Source organism: Pteropus medius, unplaced genomic scaffold (genome assembly GCF_902729225.1).
Source record: "Pteropus medius unplaced genomic scaffold, Ma_sr-lr_union100, whole genome shotgun sequence".
NCBI lineage: Eukaryota > Metazoa > Chordata > Mammalia > Chiroptera > Pteropodidae > Pteropus > Pteropus medius.
In genome coordinates this window covers 1,379,893-1,401,161 of record NW_024345602.1, presented here as the reverse complement: position 1 = coordinate 1,401,161, position 21,269 = coordinate 1,379,893, and the positions used below count along the sequence as shown (strand labels likewise).

At 43.1% G+C, this 21,269-nt stretch overlaps 1 protein-coding gene and 1 non-coding gene across 4 annotated transcripts in view; one reads left to right on the top strand and one right to left on the bottom strand.

Moving 5' to 3' along the window:
• Positions 1-20,469, top strand: part of RAB43 (RAB43, member RAS oncogene family) — a 42,842-nt gene extending 22,373 nt beyond the window's left edge. The window contains exons 2-3 of one of the 3 annotated variants that reach the window (XM_039874625.1): positions 13,246-13,429; positions 20,222-20,469. In XM_039874625.1, coding sequence (XP_039730559.1) covers positions 13,246-13,429; positions 20,222-20,442 — 405 coding nt within the window. In that variant the 3' untranslated portion in view covers positions 20,443-20,469. Of the gene's footprint in view, positions 1-13,245; positions 13,430-16,307; positions 18,507-20,221 lie in introns of those variants that run through there. The other 2 variants (XM_039874624.1, XM_039874623.1) reach the window with 2 other exon arrangements.
• Positions 14,926-15,044, bottom strand: LOC120612167 (5S ribosomal RNA). Its single transcript, XR_005655368.1, has one exon. It is a non-coding gene; the product is annotated as a 5S ribosomal RNA (ribosomal RNA).
• Positions 20,470-21,269: the final 800 nt, after the last annotated feature.

Below are 21,269 nucleotides of genomic sequence, written 5' to 3'. Positions count from 1 at the left end.
CTCTGTTGATTCCCTCTAATGTACTCTTCATCTCAGATAATGTGTTCTTCATTTGTGACTGGTTCCTTTTTATAATTTCCATTTCCATTTTTATGTTTTTTATCACTTCGTTAAAATTGTCACTGAATTCATCTACACTTCCCCTAAGTTCATTGAGCATCTTTATAACCAGTGTTTTGTACTCTGCATTTGTTAGATTGCTTGACTCTATTATTCCTGGATCTCTGTTCTGTTCTCTCATATGGTTTCTACTTCTTTGTCTTCCCATTTTGGCTGCCTTTCTGTGTGTGTTTCTATGTACTGAGCAAAGCTCCTAAGTCTCCCGGTCTTATTAGCGTGGCTTTGTTTAGTAGGTGTCCAGTGACACAGTCCTGAAAGGAGTTCAGCTTCAGGCCAAGTTTAGCCCCAGCCTTGGTCCCTCTAGGGCCACCTGTTAAGATTTAGTAAGCAATCCACAGATGCTATGCTTATAGTTGCCTCAAGAGGCTATGCCAGGAACCAAGACCAGCTGCCACCAGTGTGTCTTGGTGTTGCTCAGCAAGGAGTACTGAACACTCCAAGGACACACCTGGATGTGGCTTTGATGGGGCTGTGAGTTGGGAGAGGTGGAGTTTCAGGGAATCCTCTGGGTGGAGCGACCTCTATTATCCAGTTTGATGTGATCTCAGCTATGGCCGCGGCACTGCATCCACACACTCCACACACTGGGAGTGGGGAAGGCTCAGCAGAGGAACAATGGATATTGCCAGCACCTCTGCCCAGGAGAGAGCCTCACTGCCGCCCTCACTCTGACAACTCAGTGGTCCCCTGTAAGTCCCTGGTGCTCCCCCATGCAGACTACCGGGCGCTAGTGCTCAGAGTAAGCAAGTCCATCACCATGAAAGTCCTGTCGCGGACATGGCCTCTTTAAGAGGTATCTGCAGTAGCCTCTGTCCCACTCAGCCGCTGGGGACCAGGCTGCCTCATGTCCTGGCCCCCTCCCACCTTCTACCATTGTGGGTCAATTCTTTCTCTCTCTATTTGTAGTGTCTCTGATCCCAGGCGACTTTCCTTGCTGTTCTATATTTCTGTTACAACTTTCATTTGGTCCCAAGAGAGATGAACAAAGCCTCTATCATCTGCGCCATTTTTCCCCATCTCCTGGAGGAGCCATTTTGCTGGGGCTGAACTCACAAAGCAGGATTCGCTTTAGTGAGGCTCTAGTGCCTTCCCAGTCTGCCATTTCGGTCTGTTGTTTGTGGAAGTTGTTGGGTGGTGCTCTCGTGTGGTCTAAAGCTGGCCACCATGTGTGTTGGTTGTGGGGCCCCTTGGAAGGAGTTCTGTTGCAGACCAAGGTCAGCCACTAGCTATGGCGTGTTCGAGTCCATTTAGTATGAGCTACACAGTGATCTGTAGATGGTTGCCACTTGTGCTCGGTGGTCCCTGAGAGAGATTAAGATGCATACTGAGGCCAGCTGCCAGTAGTACCCAGCTGCCAGTAGTAGCTTGGAGCTGCTTAGCAAGAGGTATAGGGCACACTGAGGCTAGATGCCATTCATTTGGGGCTTGTGAATCTTTGAGAGATTTTTTGAAAAGTCTGCAGTCTGAGCCAAGACATGACATTTGTATGGAAAAGCCACTGGAAGGAGGTTGGGTGGGGCGGGGTCTCGGGGAATCACCAGAGCGGGATGAACAATGTAAGCTGGGTTGATGGAGACTCAGATATGGAGCCTGCCTGCATGTGTGGGTAGGTGGTGGCAGGGCTCAACAAAGGAACAGTGGTTCTGCCAGCATTTTTGTCTAGGAGAAAGCTGCCCCTCCAGCCTTCACCCAAAGCCAGACAATTCCCCTGTGTCCCTAATGCCTTTTGAGCTGTTGCCCCAGGGCTGGAGCTCAGAGTAAATGAGTCCATCAGTGAGTAAGTCAGTGCATGGGCCCTTTAAGAGTAGTGCCTTGGACTCCAGTTGCCCTCTTTCTTACTCAGCTACAATCTCTGCTTGTCTTCATAGCGTGAACTTGTTATAGGGATTTCTTTTCCCATCACTGGACCCATGTGCTGTGGAACCTGGTATGGGACTGGAACCTCTCACTTATCAAGGGTGACCTTTGCAACTGAGATAGCCCTCCTGATTTTTAACTTCCATACATGGGTGTGGGACCAGTCTGACCTGTGTCTCTACTCCCTCTACAAGTCTCAATGTAGCTTTTTCTGTATATGCTTAGTTATAGGACTTTGGTTCATCTAGACTTCAGGTGACTTTTAATGATGGTTATTCTGTAGTTTAGTTGTAATTTTGAGGTGGTCATGGGAGGACGTGAGCACAGCATTTATGTACTCTGCCATCTTGACCATCTTGATATAAATCTTAGTTAGTATCTGTCTCCTGCACTAGACTGTAAGCTTGAGGACAGGAATTTGCATCAGTTTTGTTGGCCCTCGTATCTCCAGTATCTAGAACACCTAGCAGCTGTTCAGTAAATACTTGTTGAAATGACTGAATAAACACATTATGATTAATAAATGCTGTTTACAGCTAAGTGGTGTAATTTGCTGCCATTTTTTTTTAACAATTTCCATGTTCACTAGTTTTTCCTGACCCTAATAATAGTCTAGTTTTTGCTTGAGATGTCTATGTATTTCCCATTAATTCACATCCAGACCGTCTCCTAATTAGTATAACTCTTTATCTGTCCAACATATTGTGTAACTCTCCACTCAATATATTGCTTTCTCTCAGTTCTATCTTCTTGAAGAAATCTCTCCCAAAACTTTCTTAATTTCTGTTTTAGTTGTGTGTGTGTGTGTGTGTGTGTGTGTGTGTGTGTGTTTAGAGTAATCTGTAAGAATTCAATCTTTTGAAATTTACTGAGACTTATTTTATGTTTTGTCTTGGTGAATATTCAATGTCCTCGTGAAAAAAAAATATGCTGTTTTGCAGTAAACTGGTCTCGAAATCTCAATTGATAATGTTGTTTAGATATTCATCATACTAATTTTTTTGTCTACTTAGCTCTATTAATTACAGAGAAAGAAGCGTTAAAATCTCCAACTATGATTGTGGATTTCTTTCTCCTTTTAGTTGTGTTAGTTTTAACATCATGAAATTTAAAACTCTGTAATTAGCTGTAAAGATATTTAGTATTATTATGTATTTCTGATAAATTGGTCTTTTATCATTATAAAATATCTTATAATTCTTTGAAGTCTACTTTGCTATTACTATAACCATCATTCTTATATTTTTTATTCTTTTGGTATTATATATATTCCTCTTTTTATATGTGTTTTCATTCTTTTAATGTCTATTTGTTCGTGTCTTTATTTTTAAAGTATATCTAAGAAAAAGCATATAGTTAGGTCTTGCCTTCTTTCCAGTCTGACAAACTGTGGCATTTTGTTTTGTTTTGTTTTGTTTTGTTTTGTTTGTTTTGTTTTGTTTTGTGGGTCCTAATCCAATTTGATATTTATATTTCTATTTTTTTCCATTATAGTTGACATACACTATTATATTAGTTTCAGGTGTACAGCACAGGGATTAGATATTTATAAACTTTTGAAGGGATCACCCTGATAAGTCTAGTACCCATCTGACACCATACATAGTTATTACAATACTACTGACTCTATTCCCCATGCTATACTCTACATCCCCATGACTATTTTGTAACTACCAATTTGTACCTCTTAATCCCCTCTTCATCTATTCCCTCACCCCCTGAAAACCATCAAAATGCTCTCTGTATCTATGAACTTGTTTCTATTGTTTGTTTGTTTATCCTATTTTCTGTATTCCACCTTTGACATTTGTCTTTCTCTGTCTGACTTACTCTACTCAGCACAATACTCTCAGGTCCATCCATGTTGTTTCAGATGGCAAGATTTTATTCTTTTTTATGGCTGAGTAATATTTCATTGTATATAAATACTACTTCTTCCTTATCTATTCATCCATTGATGGACACCAAGATGCCTCCATATTTTGGCTACTGTAAATAATGCTGCATGTGGATTCACATGTCCCTTCAAAGTAGTGTTTTGGTTTCTTCAGATAAATACCCAGAAGTGGGATAAGTGGGTCCTGCTTTGTGTCTTGATATAGCCTTTGTTTTAAAGTCGATTTTGTCTGGAATAAGTATTGCCACCCCAGCTTTTTGTTTGTTTGTTTCCATTTTCACAAAACATCTTTTTCTCATCAATTTACTTTCAGTCAGTGTGTGTCTTTGGATCTGAAGTGAGTGTTTTGTAGACAGCATATGTAAAAGTCTTGTTTTCCTATCTATTCAGCCACCCTATCTTTTGATTGGAGCATTTAATCCATTTACACTTAAAGTAATTGTTGCTAGATATGTAGTTATTGCCATTTTACTATTCATATTTTTAATCTTTTTTCTTCTTCTTTTTTTTTTTCCTTAAGGAAGTCCCTCTAATGTTTCCTGTAATACTGACTTGTTGATGATGAACACCTTTCCTTTAGCTTTTTCTTGTCTGGGATGTTCTTTATCTGTCCTTCAATTCTAAATGATTGCCTTGCTGGGTAGAGTAATCTTGGTTGTAGGTTCTTGCTTTTCATCGCTTTGAATATTTCCTGCCAATCCTTTCTGGCCTGCAAAGTTTCTGTTGAGAAATCAGCTGACAGTGTTATGGGAGCTCCCTTGTAGGTACTAACTGCTTTTCTCTTGTTGCTTTTAAGATTCTTTGTCTTTATCCTTTGGCATTTTAATTATGATGTGTTTTGGTGTGGGCCTCTTTGAGTTCATCTTGTTTGGGACTCTCAGAGCTTCCTGGGCTTGTATGTCTTATTTCCTTCACCAGGTGAAGGAAGTTTTCTATCATTATTTCTGGAAATAGGTTTTTAATTCCTTGCTCTCTCTCTTCTCCTTCTGGTACCCCTATGATGCAAATGTTGGTACACTTGATTTTGTCCCAGAGGCCCCTTAAACAATCTTCATTCTTTTGGATTCTTTTTTCTTGTTGCTGTTTTGATTGGGTGTTTTCTGCTACCTTATCTTCTAAATCGCTGATTCAATCCTCCACTTCATCTAATCTACTGTTACTTCCTCCTAAAGTATTCTTCATTTCTGGTTGGTTCTTTTTATGTTTCCTATCTCCACTTTTATGTTTTTTGTCTCTTTGTTAACATTCTCATCGAGTTCATCTACTTTTCTCCTAAGTTCATTGAGCATCCTTATAACCAGTGTTTTGAATTCTGCATCAAGTAGATTGCCTATCTCCATTTTGTTTAGCTTTTTTTCTGGACCCTTGTTCTTTCATTTGGGACATGTTTCTTTGTCTTCCCATTTTGGCTGCCTACTTGTGTTTGTTTCTATGTATTAGGTAGGGCTGCTATGTCTCCTGGTCTTAGTAGAGTTGTCTTATGTAGTAGGTGTGCTGTGAGGCCTAGTGACACAGTCTTTCCTAGTAACCTAAGCCTGATGCTCCAGGTGTATCCCCTGTATGGGTTGTGTGTGCCCTCTTGTTATAGTTGAACTTTGGTTGTTGTTTGCTCATCAGAGGGTGGGATTGACATTTGGGCTGATTGATTGCAATAACTGGCCATTACCAGTGGAGGAGCCATTGTGCAGGAACTGACTCTACAGATCGGGATTTGCTTTAGCAGGGATCTGGTGCCTGCCCTTTCTGCCCTTTGCGTGTGTCGTCCTCAGATGTAACCCCAAATGGTGCTCCAGCTCAGACTGAAGCCAGCCAGCCACTGGGCGAGCAGGCAGGGGACCTCTTAGGAAGGGTCCCGCCTCAGGCCAAGTTCAGCTGCAGCCTGTGCCCTGCCCAGGACCACCCGACATGAGTCATCAAGCAATCCACAGATGGCTACCACCCACTTTGGGCTTTGATGTGCCTCGAGAGGCCAAGCTGCAAACTGAGGCCAGCTGCCATTGGTGCAAGGCTTGGGGCTGCTCAGCAAGACGTATGGGGCATGCTGAGACCAGATTCTGCTTGTTTGGGGTTTGTGAACCATTGAGAAGTTTTAGGAAAGTCTGCAGCCTGAGCCAAGACAGGCCATTTGTATGGAAAATCCACTGGAAGTGGCTTAGTTGGGCCCACAAGTGGGAGGGGCAGGGTCTCAGTGAACCACCAGGGATGGGTGACCAGTATCAGCTATGTTGATGGAGATTCAAATATAGCACCCACCTGTGACTGCAAGCCTGCCAGGGGAGGACTCAACAAAGGAACAGTGTCCTCAGCCAGCACTTCTGTCTGGGAGAAAGCTGCCCCTCCAGCCTTCGCCTTGAAGCCAGACAACTCAGTTCCTTTCCATATGTTCCTGGCACCTTTCGAGCTGTTGCCTCAGCACTGGAGCTCAGAACAAGTGAGTCCATCACCAAATAAGTCCACATGCAGGCCCCATAAGAAGAAAGTCTGCGGCTCCCTCAGCCCTCCGTCTCACTCAGCCACAGTCTCCACTGGTTTTCACAGCCAGAAGTTGTGGAACCCTAAGCTAGGGAACTTGTAGTGGGGCCAGGACCCCTCACTCTTCTAGGGGAACTTCTGCAGCTGAGATATTTCTCCTGATTCTCAACCACTATGCACAGCTGTGCAACCAGCCTGTTTTGCATCTCCATCTCTCCTACCAGTCACAAAGTGGCTTCTTCTTTGTGTTGCCAGTTGTAGGATTTCTGTTCAGCTAGACTTCAGGCGACTCCCAGTGATGGCTATCTTGTAATTTAGTTTTAAGTTTGATGTGGTTGTGAGAAGCAAGCACAGTGTTTATCCCAAACTGTGGCTTTTAATTTGAATGTTTAGTCCATTTATATTTAATGTAATTATTAGTAATGTGTAGGCTTCAGAGTGAATGTGGCATTTTAAAAAACCTTCATTTTTTGGACCTGCATATTTAACTGTTTTAGAAGGCAGTTGTTTCCTTATTAAGTTTCAACTATACGACTGCTACAGTCATATCACAAAAAAAAAAGGTCATTACATAATGATAAAGGAATCTAAATTGATACAACAAAATAGATACAACAAAAACCACCAAACAAGGATATGCACCCAACACAAGAGTACCTAAATATGTAAAGTAAATATTGACCAACATAAAGGGTGATCTGCAGTAATGCAGTCACAGTAGGGAACTTTAACACCCCCCATTGACACCAATGAACAGATCTTCTAGACAGAAAATCAACAAGGGATTGATAAATCAAGAAGACATAACCCTAGTAAACAAATGCACACCCAATATAGGAGCACCTACGTAAATAAAGCAATTATTTACTGACATAAAAGTAATACTTCAACAGTAATACTCATAGTAGGAGACTTTAACACACCATTGACACCAATGGACAGATCTTCCAAGGAAAGAATCAACAGGGAAACAATGGGCCTAAAAGACACACTAGACCAGATGAATTTAATAAATATTTTCAGAGCATTTTACCCCAAAGCAGCAAAATATACATTCTTCTCAAGTGCACATGGAACATTTTCCAGGCTAGACCACATGTAGGACACAAAACAAATATCAATAAATTTAAGAAGATTGAAATCATGTCAACCATCTCTGATCACAATAGTATGAAATTAGAAATCAACTACAAGAAAAAAAATTGGAAAATATACAAACACATGGAGACTAAATAACATGCTACTAAATAATGAATGGGTTATCAATGAGATCAAGGAAGAAATCAAAAGATACTAGAGAGAAATGAAAATGAAAACACAATGACTCAAAATCTATGAGACACAGCAAAAGCAGTCCTAAGAGAAATTCATAGCAATACAGACCTACCTCAAGAAACAACAAAAAAAAAGCTCAAATAAACAATCTAACCTTACACTTAAGAGAACTGGGAAAATAACAGCAAACAAAGCCCAAGGTAAATAGAAGGAAGGAAAAAATACTGATCAAAGTGGAAATAAATGAAATAGAGTCTAGAAAAACAATACAAAAGATTAATGAAACCAAGAGCTGTTTATTTGAAAGGATAAACAAGATTGACAGATCCTTAGCCAGTTTCATCAAGGTAAAAAGAGAGAGGACTCAAACAAATAAACTCAGAAATGAAAGAGGAGAAATAACTATGGACTCCACAGAAATACAAAGGATCATAAGAAAATACTATGAGCAATTATATGCCAACAAATTGGACAATCTGGAAGAAATAGATACAACAAAAACCACCAAACAATCCAATTAAAAAATGAGCAGAAGACCTGAACAGATACTTCTCCAAAGAGGAAATATAGATGGCCAATAGACACATGAAAAGATGTTCAAGGTCATTAATCATCAGAGAAATGCAAAATAAAACCACAATAAGATATCACCTGACACTTGTCAGAATGGCTATCATCATTAAATCAAAAAACAAAGGTTGGTGAGGATGCAGAGAAAGTGGAACCCTCATACATTGTTGGAGGTATTGCAAATTGGTACAGCCACTGTGGAAAACAATCTGGAGGTTTCTCAAAAAATGAAAAATGGATATACCTTTTGACCTAGCAATTGCACTTCTGGGTATTTATTCAAAGAAAACCAACATAATAATTCATAAAGATCTATGTACCCCAATATTACAGCAGCACAATTTACAATAGCCAAGATGTGGAAGCAACCTAAATGCCCACAGATGATTGGATAAAGAAGTTATGATTCATATATACAATGGAAAATTACTCAGCCACTTAAAATATGAAATCCTACCATTTGAAATGACATGGATGGACCTAGAAGTTATAATGCTGAATGAAATAAGTCAGGCAGAGATAAATACCATATGATTTCACTTATATGCGGAATCTAAGGAACAAAACAAACTAATCAAAAACCGACAAATATAGAGGAAAATTTGGGGATGGGGGATGGGGGTTGGGGGTCTGAGAGAATGAGGTGAAGGGTTAAAGAAGTACAAATTAATAGTTGATAGATGGTCACAGGGAATGGGAGCACAGCATAGGGAATGCAGTTAATATTATTATATTGACTAGGTGGAAAACCAGAGGAGAGAAGGAGCAATTGGGTTTTACAAACTATATAAATGTCTAACGTGCTGTATACTTGAAACTAATAAAAAAATTTTAAGAATAAACAATAATATTTTATATACACTTATTTACCATTTCTGGTGCTCCTCATTCCTTTTGTAGATCTGAGTTCCCATTTAGTATCATTACCCTTTATCCTGGAAAATATCTTTTAGCATTTCTCATTGTGCAGGTCTTCCATGAAGATTCTCAGAAAATCTTTATTTCACCTTTAATTTTTTGAGAGATTTTTTTTTCCTGGACATAGACTTTAATGTTGAGAGTTGTTTCTTTAGGTACTTTTTTGTCTTCTGGCATTCATTATTTTTGATAAAAAGTCACTTGTCATTTTTGTTATTGTTCTCCCATTTATAATATATCTTCTTCCACCAAGTGCTTTAAATTTTTTCTTTTATACCTTTTTTTTTTTTTTTACTTGTGGTTTTCATCAGTTTGGTTATGATCTGCCATGGTATATTTTATATTTCTTCTGCTTGGGGTTTGCTGAGCTTTTTTGATCTTAATGATCAGTATTTTCATCAAATTTGCAATTGTCAGTCATTAGTTCTGCCACATTCTCACTATCTTCTGGGACTGCAGTTATGTGAATATGAAATTGTTGTCTCAGTTTGATATAGTCTTCAATCTTTATTTTTTTCTTTTTATTCTTCAGATTGAATAATTTCTATTGATTTTTCTTCAATTTCACTGATTCTTCTTTTTGCCATCTTCATTTTGCTGTTAAGATCATCAAATGAATTTTCCACTTCATTTATTATACTTTTAAGTTCTAAAACTTATAGCCTCTTTTAAATGTCTTTAAAAGTAATTTCCATTTCTCTGCTAAAATTCCCTATTTACTCATTGTGATCATATTTGCTTTAATTCTTTGAATGTGTTTTCCTGTAATTCTCTGATCACATTTAAAATAACTACTTTAAAGTCTTTGTCTATTAAATCTAATATATGGGCCATTTTGGGATCATTTCTTACTGACTGCTTTTTTCTTCGTGGGTCATATTTTCCTGTTTTGTTTTGTTTTGTTTTGTTTCCTGTTTAGCAATTTCTGAATGTAAACTGGAAATAGTAGTTAATGTCTTGTTAAGAACCGTATATTCTGCTATCTTCTTTTGAAGAGTGTTGATTCATATCTTAATAGTCAATTCAATTACTGGCTGATCACTTTGAACCTGTGTAGGTTTGTTTTTATGTTTCGTTAGGTCAGATAGGTTGAAGTTTGAGGATTTTTTCTCTTGCCTCTCTAACTTGACAGAACTCAGCCTCCAAACCTGAGACTTGAGTTGGGTCTTGTTTTTAGGTTTTGTTAGGGTAGATTTATGGAAGACTTCCTCTAGCCATTGTTCTCACTCATGGAGTACAGCCTTCCTGATGTCTCAGCTTAATATCAGGATCATTAACAAGATGCTAAAGAGACCTCTTCATCATGTTTGGGTTGGAACTTCAATATCTTATAGCAATGCTCCACTTCTATGTCTATGTCTGGTTAGTTCTCAACCCCGGAGGAGCCACTCTCTGGTGGGATTATGGTAGACCCCCCACATAGACTTTTGGGCGCTCTCTTTCCCTGCATTGCTCTATCACATCTGGAGACTCTGGTCTTTGCCTCCCTGCCTCAGTGGGACCACCATTCTCTGCTTGGATTCTACCCACTGTCCTGTGGTCAGGAAACCATCCCTAGGTAGAGATCATGAGATGCATTTCATGAGTATTGCTTCTTTCAGGATTATAGTTTTGTGCTGCTTAGTGTTTATATCCTGAAAATGGCAGCTTCCCCTATTTTTCTCAGTCTAATAGTTATTTATGGAGGGAGGACTCACCTGCTACTGATTACTCTGCCAGAGCTAGAAGTGGCCCCAGAGCCCAGGGGCCTGCTCTGGATGGATTGATGTCCAGGCTCGCTGCTTGGCTGTTGTCTTGGGATCTCCCTCTACTACCATGCAAGGGATTCCTTTTTTTTCCTCTTTTGAATTCTCTGTTTTCTGGAGCCCACATTTTTTTTTTTTCTATTTTTGGTAATTTCTTTAGGTAGAGGAACCCTCAGTAGTTTCCTGAAAAGAGATGGCAGGAAGGTAAAATTTTTTGAGGCCCACATGCTGAACATGCCTTTATTAAACTATTGCACTTGACTGGTAGTAGGTTGGATAAAGAATTCTAGGTTGGAAATAATTTTTTCTCAAAATTTTAGGCATTGTTTTATTGAATATCTTATGCCATGTGGATCTTTTGTATGAAAACTTGAAATCTGTTTTTTTCTTCCTTCCTCTCTGAAAGTTTTTCAGATATTTTTCCTCACTGTTCTGGAATTCCCTGTCATGTGTTTTGTGTGGGTCTGTTTTTCTCCATTTCGTGTGTGCTTAGTGGGCCCTTTGGAATTTTCTTTTACTTTTACTTTTCTTTTTTTCTTTTTCTTTTTTTTCCCTGAAACTCTTATGCCATATTGGACCTCCTAGACTTGTTCTGCAATTTTCTTTTCTCTTTTCCATCTCTTTGTATTTTTTTCTTTACTGTGGATTTCCTCAACTTTATTTTCCAACCCTTGTGTTTTTCATTTCTGCTATATTTTGGATTTGCAAAGCTCTTTTTTCTTTTTGAATGCTCCTTCTACTTAAAGTGTTCTATTATTGTTTCATGGATTTTTTTCTATTTCTGAAAATGTTAATGATTGTTTTTGAGATTGTTGCCTTTGCAAAGGTTCTATATCCTTCAAGTTGTTTTTCCCCATGTTTGTTTGGCCTCTTTTGTGTTATATGCTCTCCTCTGGGGTATAGAGATGAGTTCCTAGTCATTTGGATCCTAGGTTTGTATAGTGCCAAAGTTCACATCTTTTGCTTCACCCTATGCATGAGCTAGCAGACACCATGAGTTATGGAGTATGGAGCCTGGTTTACTTGGAGCCTCTCACAGCCGAGGAGTAAATAGGATATCTCAGGACTGGAGGATTTTATTTGGCATGTTGTGGCCCAGAGCTCATTAACTCTCGGACTTCTCTCAGTGGGGCCTGGGGAAGAGGTCACCTCCACAGTGCCAGAGTCATTAACCCTGCCCTCAGGAGCTGTCTGAGGCCTCTGGGGGGTCTCTCCACACCCCAGACAGACTAGGGAGTCTCTCACACCTTGAGAACTAGATAAAGAGGCACTGAGAGTGCTTGTGCTAGAGAAGGAGCATAGATAGACAGCAGCTTGATGTAGACCAAAGGTTCATGTTCATCCTCAGAAAGCCCCCAAGAACCTGTGATTTATGGAGCAGCAAAAGCAAGCCCTGAGCTCCTGAAAGCCCTGGTACCTACCTGCTCTGATGCCCATCCACAGTTAATCTCTTCCAGTACCAGAGCTGGTAATCTCTGCCTGGAGTGGGAGACCTCCTAGCCTGGGCACAGTGTAGGTCTAGGTCTGCCCTTTATCAGCCCCTCCCCCTGCTCTATCTTATGTCTGTCCTGTCAGATTGCTGCTTCTACAGAAAGCCAGGGAAGCTCCTGCCACACACGAGCACCTCTCATCCATGGCCAGTGTCCAGGAGGGCAGGGTAGCAGGCACTGATGGGTATTTGTTAAGTGAAGACATGGACAGGAAAAGATGCCAAACTTCTTGTCTTTGACCACCCTGGATCAGCTGATGGTAAAGGTGCCACAAGAGGACTCTGCCCATTGCTTTCCCCAGGCCCTCATTTTGCCTCAGCCTAGGCCTCCTTACCCTCGGGTTGTGAGCATTTTCCCACGTGTTGCTGAGGAAGAATTAGAGAACCCTAGTTCTGGGGGAGACTTATACACAGCCAGGTACACCAGTGCATTTATAAGCCCAGAGAGGGGAAGGCACTGGAATTGCAGATAGCCAGCATCATGGCATACCTGGAGACAGCTCACCGGACTGTGAGCTGCTGGAACTCTTCTGGTTCATAGTGAGCCCAGTGTTCGTGGGAAGGAGAGCACACAGAGACCCTGGGTCTAGTGCACTTCCTGCTGCAGTGCAGAATACATCCCTGTCTTCTCACTACCTTTCCCTGGGGACTCTAGAGGGCAGAGACGGGGCTGCCCACCTTCCCTTTGCATCCGCCTGTCCTCAAAGTTGGGCCACTAAGTTGCTTTCTAAGGGCCCAGAAGGCCTTCTTTCTCTCCTGTCCACTTTCTAGTCCCTCCTGTGATAGGCTAGTGGCCTGCCAGTTGGAACCAGAGCTTTGGCCATGGGTGTGTGGGATTGCCTTTCCTATCCCCTGAGCTCAGCCATATCACTAGGTTCATGGGAAGCTCCCTATTTTTTTAGCTGCAGATCTGGGACACAGCCGGCCAGGAGCGATTCCGCACCATCACCCAGAGCTACTACCGCAGTGCCAACGGGGCCATCCTTGCTTATGACATCACCAAGAGGAGCTCCTTCCTGTCAGTGCCTCACTGGATCGAGGATGTGAGGAAGTATGCAGGCTCCAACATTGTGCAGCTGCTGATCGGTGAGCTGGGGGAAACGGGATGGGAGCTGGCAGTGTTCCTCAGGGCCACAGATCCCATCTGTCCATCTTTCTCTCTCCTTTTTAAATAAAGGGCAAGCCAGAGAGGGACTGAACTTGTTCAGGCAGGAATGGAGCGAAAACTTGAACCATGATCTTGCAAATTCTGCTCCTGCTAATCACTTGTAAAATTATATTCAAAATCTGAATTAGAAGAAGGAAGAAAGGAAGCTAACATTTGCTTTTCGGTGTTCATGTATCCGCACAGTAGTTAACACCGGTTAAATCTTCACACGTGTCTTTGAATTTAGTTCCCATAATCATAGCTACTCCTTGTTTGTCAGGGAATGGAACTAAGGCTCAGAGAAGTGAAGTAATTTCTCCCAGTTCACACAGCCTGTAAGCATATACCCGTGAAATTTGAGTTCAGTTCTGCTGATCGTAATTCAGTGACTTGCTCTGTCATAACACACTGTATAGCAGGGCTTCTCAAATGTTTTACATGCCTCCAAAGCCTTAAAGCACAGATGCTGAGGACTACCCTCAGAGCGTCTGATTCAGAGGGTCTGGATAGGGCCCATAAATGTGCATTTTTAACAAGTTCCCAGGTCACGCCTGTGACATCTGTGTTGTCATCTCAGGAACCACAGTTTAAGAACTGCTGCCACAGAGGGATGCTGTTACCTCCATTTTTCCTTTTCCTCCTACATAAACTTCCTGGGCCTGGGCCTTGGCTCAAGAAGCTTTGGATCATTTGCGTGGTCCCTGGGATCCTCGCCCCAACAGTCAGGCTGATTTCTTCTAAGATGAGACTGTACAGATGGGGCTGGATGTGGCTCTAGCTGGGAAGAGGGTAGCACTTGGTTCCACACAACCTACCTTACATAGCCTGCCTGGATTGGGCTGTGGAAGCGCTCAGCAGAGCTGTCCTCCCTGGGCAGGAATGTAGCTCTCATTACCTGGCCTTACACTGCCACTACCCCATCCCCACCTTTTTAAAAGAATTTTAGAGTGGTTTATTATTTGAAAAAAAGTCAATGAAATTCATAACAGTAACAGATATAAACAGGAGAAAATTCATATGCTCATTTCAATAAATGTAGCAAACACATTTGATGAAATTCAAAACCCATTAACCATTTTTTAAACTCTAAAAAGGAAACAAAGATAAAAACAGCAAGAAATTGGATAGAAAATGAAATAAAAATAAATAATTTGTATTTATTATTTACTATGGAATAATACATCAAAATTATGATTTTATAAAAAGAAATAAAAGAGAAAACCACTAGTCAACTTAATCAAGGAATCAAGGGAAACAACAATATATAAAATAAAGTAAATTGGGAAACAACCATTGAAACAGATAAAATAAATATGAGACTACTGAAAGTGCTTAACAAATATATTTGAAAATCTAGGAGATGGATACATTTTTTTAATTTAATTTTTTTTTAATTGACACTAGTAGAAATTTTTTTAAAAAATTTTTTTCTAGATGCCTACAGCACCTGGTATTTCCAGGTGGTCTCCCATCCAAGTACTAACCAGGCCCGACCCTGCTTAGCTTCCAAGATCAGATGAGATCGGGCACATTCAGAGTGGCATGGCTGTAGACTCTAAAATTTTTAAATACAATTTTTTACATTTCCCTTTTATCCAGGACATTTAAAATAAAACATTTTACACAAGAGCATTTTACACAAATGCAAAAATAAAACAATGTAATGAACTTCAGATACCTTTCACCCTGCTTCAGCAATTAGCAATTCATGTTCCTTTTCATCTCATCCCCTCCCTCTCTTGTATTGTTTTCAGGCAAATCTCAACACCAAACTATTTCATCTATAAATATTCCAGGATGAATCTATAAAAGGTGCAAACATTTAAAAATATATAACAACAATACCATTTTCAAATTTAAAAATATTGACATCTCCTTAATAAAATCAAATAGCTGATCTGTGTTCAGATTTATAATTACGCATAAATAACGTGTTGTTCTTTTTTTCCAGTTTGTTGGAATTAGGATAAGTTCCACACACTGAAAATGGTTACTACATCATTTAAGGTTTCCAAAGAAATTTTAGATCTTTACAGATACTTATCTATTTTTTATCCTCCCTATAATCACATAACAAAAGTCAACCAGTTAGAAACTTTAAAAATTCTTTTAAAAATTGGGTCAAGGAGCAGTTTACCAGATGATTTAGAATGTAATGAAACGCCTTCTACCTATAGGAGAAGTCAAAGGAGTACTCTCAGGTCAAGTGATAGTCTGTGCTCTTACTATCAGAAAAGCAAAGTAACCAAAACCCCCAGTCTTACAGAGAATTTAAAAAATGTCAAGGGAAAATAGGAGAAAATACATAATAAGCATAATGAAATTTTAACCAAAAAAAAATTCTTTAGCAATGCTAGATTTCTGTTAATTTCTACATTTATGGAGTGCCTACCAAGTGCCAGTTGTTTTCAAGTTTATTGTATCATTTACTACCTATACTACCGAAGGTGGCATCATAGATGGGGAAACTGAGACTCAGAGATGAAGTAACTTACCTAAGGGTCACACAGGAAGTAAAAGGAAGCTGGAGTTTCTACACAGATTTTCTTCCAGCTCTAATGTGTTCGTTTCACTAAATTTTACTGCTTATATAAGTCTGGCAAAGATTAAAAAAAAGAGAGAGAGAGACTAAAGGATAGAGTAAAAAAAGCTTTAAATTACAAAGTTGTTGTTTTTTTTAAAGATAGATTACCATTTACAACTGGTTAGTTGACAGAGGGCAGGGAATGGCATTGCATCTGTTGGCCCTGCCAAGTAGGACAGGGCTTCCCTGGAACCTGTGGGCCTCACCAAGCTGTCATTGGCCTTTCCCTACAGGGAACAAGTCAGACCTTGGCGAGCTCCGGGAGGTCCCTCTGGCTGAGGCACAGAGCCTGGCAGAGCACTATGACATCCTGTGTGCTATTGAGACGTCTGCCAAGGACTCGAACAACGTGGAGGAGGCCTTCATAAGGGTGGCCACGGAGCTGGTCATGAGGCACGGGGGCCCTCTGCTCAGTGAGAAGAGCACCGACCACATCCAGCTGGATAGCAAGGACATTGGAGAAAGCTGGGGCTGCGGGTGCTGACCGGCATGCAGGGCTGGCAGGCAGGGGCCTCCCCACTTGCTTTCTCTCTGGCCTGCCAAGCCCAGTACTCAAAAGCTGGACCTCCAGGGTACCAGCAATTCTAGAGCAACTGGATAAAGTTCTAGAATTATCCATCCCATGGCCTGAATGCTTGATCAGAAAGCTACCCCAAGGAAGGAAGAAGCAGGATTCCTCCTGCAGGAGGCCTGTTGGCACAGGGTAGGTTATGGGGCCCATCCTGTCAGTCAACGGCTATTCCTCCACGCTCTTTACATACCAGGGCTAGCCCAAGCCTGCCAGTGTGGACTTGCCAGTGTGGACCACAGTGGGAGAGGGGTCAGGAATGTGCCTCCCCTGCTCCACAAGTACTAATTCTGTCCATTTCACACCTTGTATCTGCTGTAGCTATGGCAGCAGGTTGCTGCTTTCCAGGGAAGTGGCTGGTGCCCAAGGTTGTCCCAGATCATTCCAGGGCCTCCTTATTTAGCTGCAGAGAGCAAGAGCAACCAACCCAACAGACTAAGACTGGTTCCTGAGCACAGCCCTAGGGATCCCTTAAATCCAGGTGAGGAACCTCTCTTCACTGCCAGCTCTAAGCTCACAGACAGCATTGGGCCCAGCTCACTGGCTTAGCAAGACCTCTTAAGTTTTCTGGTTTTCCACGTAGCTTTTTGTTTTCTTCTATACAAATGTGGGGTCATGGCCCACAGCCAAGCGGGGACTGTCTGCTGTCTTGGGGCCCAAAGTTTTGCCGTTCAGATTGTAAAACCAGCTAATTCTTCAGTACCAGCTCTCAGAAGCCTGGGGATAGGGGGAATGAGATAGGAACATGGACATTTAAGGGAAAAGTAAAAGCCTACATCTTTGAGGCTCAGGTCTAGGAAGTCCCTCAGTACACCCAGTATTACCCCATGTGCAGAAATCTTTCCTGCCATGTTCAGTGTCAGCTCGCTCACTGCTCCCAGTCTAGCTTATAGTTTCCCAAACAAAAAAGGCAAGGCCATGGAAATCCTGGGTCTGCCCATTTCACTCCCCTAGGCCCACCTGCCCTCAACAGCCTCAGTGTGCACTGAGTGCTGAGGTTAGAAGGCAGGTTGAAGCTGAGATCACTGGGGGCCTTGGAAGCAGCACCAGTCTCTGTGGAGTGGCTCAGAGGATCATAGGGGTTGGACCAGGGTAAGCCAGTGTTCTTCCCAAGCCAATTCCAGTCTCTCCATTCAGCCCAGTCCAGCCCCAGAGTGGAGGCCTGGGAAATAAATTGTTCTCAGAGCCATGTACTAGGCCACATCATGGGGAGGCAGCTCAGGGCTCAGTACCAGTCCTCAAAATGGGCTGCAGGCCTCCCATCAGACTCCCCTTGCCTTCCGTTCTAAGTACTTCAGTCTGCACTGCCCCCTCTCCCAGGCAGACTGGGCTGCAGAGCAAGGAGCCCAGACTTTTTGCAGCAGCCCCACAACAGTCTGGGGAGGCAGGGATGGGCATGGACAGCTGAGACCAAGACACACAGGGTTGGTGGCTCCCTTTCAGGCTGGGAGGCAGCCATGGAACAGCTGAGCCTGGTTCTGGAGGGGAAGGATGTTGGCCTGGTTAGGCCAGAAGCTGCTGAGCAGGGGTCTGCACTGAGGGAAATCAACCCACTGTTGGCTGGGGTAGGATGGGAGCTGGGAGCAAGACTGCCTGGTTCCTTCCTCAGCAGCCTTGCTGATGGGACAGTCCCAGTTGCTGGGAGGGAAAGTTGGCATCTGCTTGACCCCTTTGTTGCAATGCCTGCACTCCACCTGCAGAATGGAGAGTGCCTGTCATTGAGGAGTTTGCAAAAGGGGGTTCCATTTAGGCCTAGGGCAAAGGTCCTCCAGCCCTATGATCTCTCTGCTAGGGGCTGATATTTGGGCAGAGCTAGTTGTTCAACCCAAGGCCCCAGCTGTAAAATAAATCTTATGAAGCCCTACCTTGCAGAGACCTGCTGCTTTGGGAGGTGGAGGGACATACAAGGAGTTTTGGAACAGAGGCTTGGGCCTGCACCCCTGTGATTGACTTGCAGCCCCAGTTCTGGCCAGGTACCGACCCTGCTCATAGCTACCTGCTGCCCCTCTCTACTGGGGATGGTCCTCAGCTGTCTCATAAGGCTTGGGAAAAGAGGGAGGGACTTTTACCCTCTTTTCACATGGAAGCCTTGGGCTGCCATGAGGATCCAGGGTAGGTACAGAAACAGGTAGCTGGCTGGGGCCGGATTCATTTGTCACCTTGGAATATAAGCCATCCCCCTTTTTCTCCCACCCTAGGGCAGGAGACATGAAACCCTTGCAAAGGCTTGGCTTAGAAGGGGGAAGTAATAATTGGCCCAGCCTGGGACCAGAGGAGGTTTCTTCTCACTAGTGACCCTTTACCCATAAACCAAGGAAACAACACTTCGCTTCCTACCCTTTCAGAATCCCAAGATGTCTGAAACACTGGGCGGAGTGGATCTCCAGCCACCCCATCCTCCATGCATGGGAGCAGAGGTTTAGCCTAGAAATTGGGGGTTACCTTGGGCTTCTTACTTTCTCCCTACACCCTAAGTGTTGGGATCCCACTTCCACAGTGTGCTGCCCATCCTCTCACTTGGACATCTCATTGACCTTGGCCCCTGGGCTTCTGGCATCCACTGCCCCAAGCCATCTTCCTGCTGCTGTCAAAGTGACAGTTGTCAAAGGTTACTCCTGGTTGGGTCCCTCCCCGCCCCCAACATCTTCCAAGTGTCTTAAGGCACTGGAAATGCTGTCCACATTCAACCCAGATGTCCAAGGCCTTCACAGCTCTGCCCTGGCTTTTCTCCAGCACCTGTTTGTCCCCCAGGAGCATTGGCTGTTCAGGCTGACTCCTTCCCGCCCTCCCCCATTTACTGACTCTGCTTCTTTATTCATGTTATTTATAATCCCACAAATGACCCATCTGGACACCCCCTGAGAACTGGCCCCACCCCAAGCTAGTCTTTTGCTCATAATATTCTCTAGCAAGAATGAGTTTCCCCACCCCTTGGCCTGCAAGGTTCCCCAACCCCCCACTCCCACTTTCCAGTCTGTTTCCTACAGGCGCTAAAGGAAATGTTTCCCTGGCCCGTGTGTGGTACTGACTGCATGCCATGTGGGGTGACTGCTCTGCAGTGCCCCATCAGGCCTGGGCCTCGCTGCCTCTCTGGGCCTTCGTCCTGTGTCAAATGGGGTAAGAGAAAATGGGGAAGTGGGAAGTTATGTGAGACAGGAAACAAGACTTGCCTCTCCTCTCTCAGCCCAGGGCCTCTGGGGCAGGAGAAGTTTATTTTCTTTGTTTATAAATTACCTAAAAACAGGCAGGAGCTGGTGGGACCGGGGACCAGGGTATGGAAGGAGAGGGAGGAGAAAGGGAGCCAGGAAGTGTCTCGGCAGCCCAGGCCTGAAGGAGGGCAGTCTGTGGTGTGTGGGGGGCTGGTGTGAAATGGGCAGAATAAGAGGGAAGTTGGTGTTTTATACTCACGAAAGGATGAGTAGAGTGGGCAGGGGATACAAATCCTGACTCCTAAGGCAGGGAGGTAGGTCCCTGTCCTCCCAGAAGGGGGATTTTTGATCCCAAAGACACAGGCCCCAGCAGACTTGGAGCTGGAGGAAGCTCCTAATTCATATTGAATTCAGTTACTTTCTTCTCCAGGAAGGCTGCAGCCCCAGGGACCCTCTGAGTTCTGCCCACCTGGACTGTTGGGGGCGGGAAGGACCTCAGCCAACCCCAGGATGTCATTTGCATTTGGGAATTTTTCATGTTATCTATTTATGAATATATATATCTTTATATCAAATCTATTTTTTAAAACGTGGAAAAGTTGCCTTTATGGAAACAGCAGAGCCAGACTGTACACATTCCTAAACCATTAAACAGTTTCCTCTAATGAGTTAACAGCACCCAAGACTGGTTCTCTTACCTTTGAGCCCAGAGCCGGCCCAGGTGGCCACCTCCCCACACATGGTCCCACACGCCCAGCTTCCCGACTAGTCTCCAGGTCCGGGGTGGGTGAGTGGGCCTACACTGCCTACTACTTGTCTGTTACTTGAAGCACTTTGCCCAAAACCAATGTGGTATTCCCCCAGGCAGAGAAGCAGTCAACTGCCTAAGGAAGGAAGTTGAGTTGGGTCCCATCTCTGCTGGGGATACCTGTGTACCCTTGGGCAAGCAATTTTACCTCTCTGGAGCCAGGTTTCTTCACTTGGTTTGTGTGGGGAGGTAGGTTGGGGAATACTGTTTGGTTATTGCCAGGGGCACCAGGCATCCTTCACACTTATACCACGCTGCGAGGGAGGTGTTACTATCCTTCCAATGTCTTTTTCAGGTGAGCCAACAGACTCAGGGGATAGGAGTTCCTTTCCCAAGCCTTTCAGCCACAACAAAGTAGAGCTCTTATTCCAAGTCAGGATCTGGGAACCCCCATGAGGGCCAAACTGTTTTATTCACCACTACATTCTCAGTCCAGAGAATGGTTAGAGCCACATGGGTCCTCAAAGAACTACTGAGTGCCTGAATTGTATCTACTTCTGGTCACTCAAAATGAGACCTCTGCTGAAATGGAGGCTAGATAAGGACAGCAGAGCATGACTGCTAATGGAAGCCAGGTGGTACTGCATCCTTCCCTGCCAAACTCTGTTCCAAAATAAACTGACATCATGGGGCTCAGACCAACCTCCATTCAAATTCCTGGCCTGCCCTG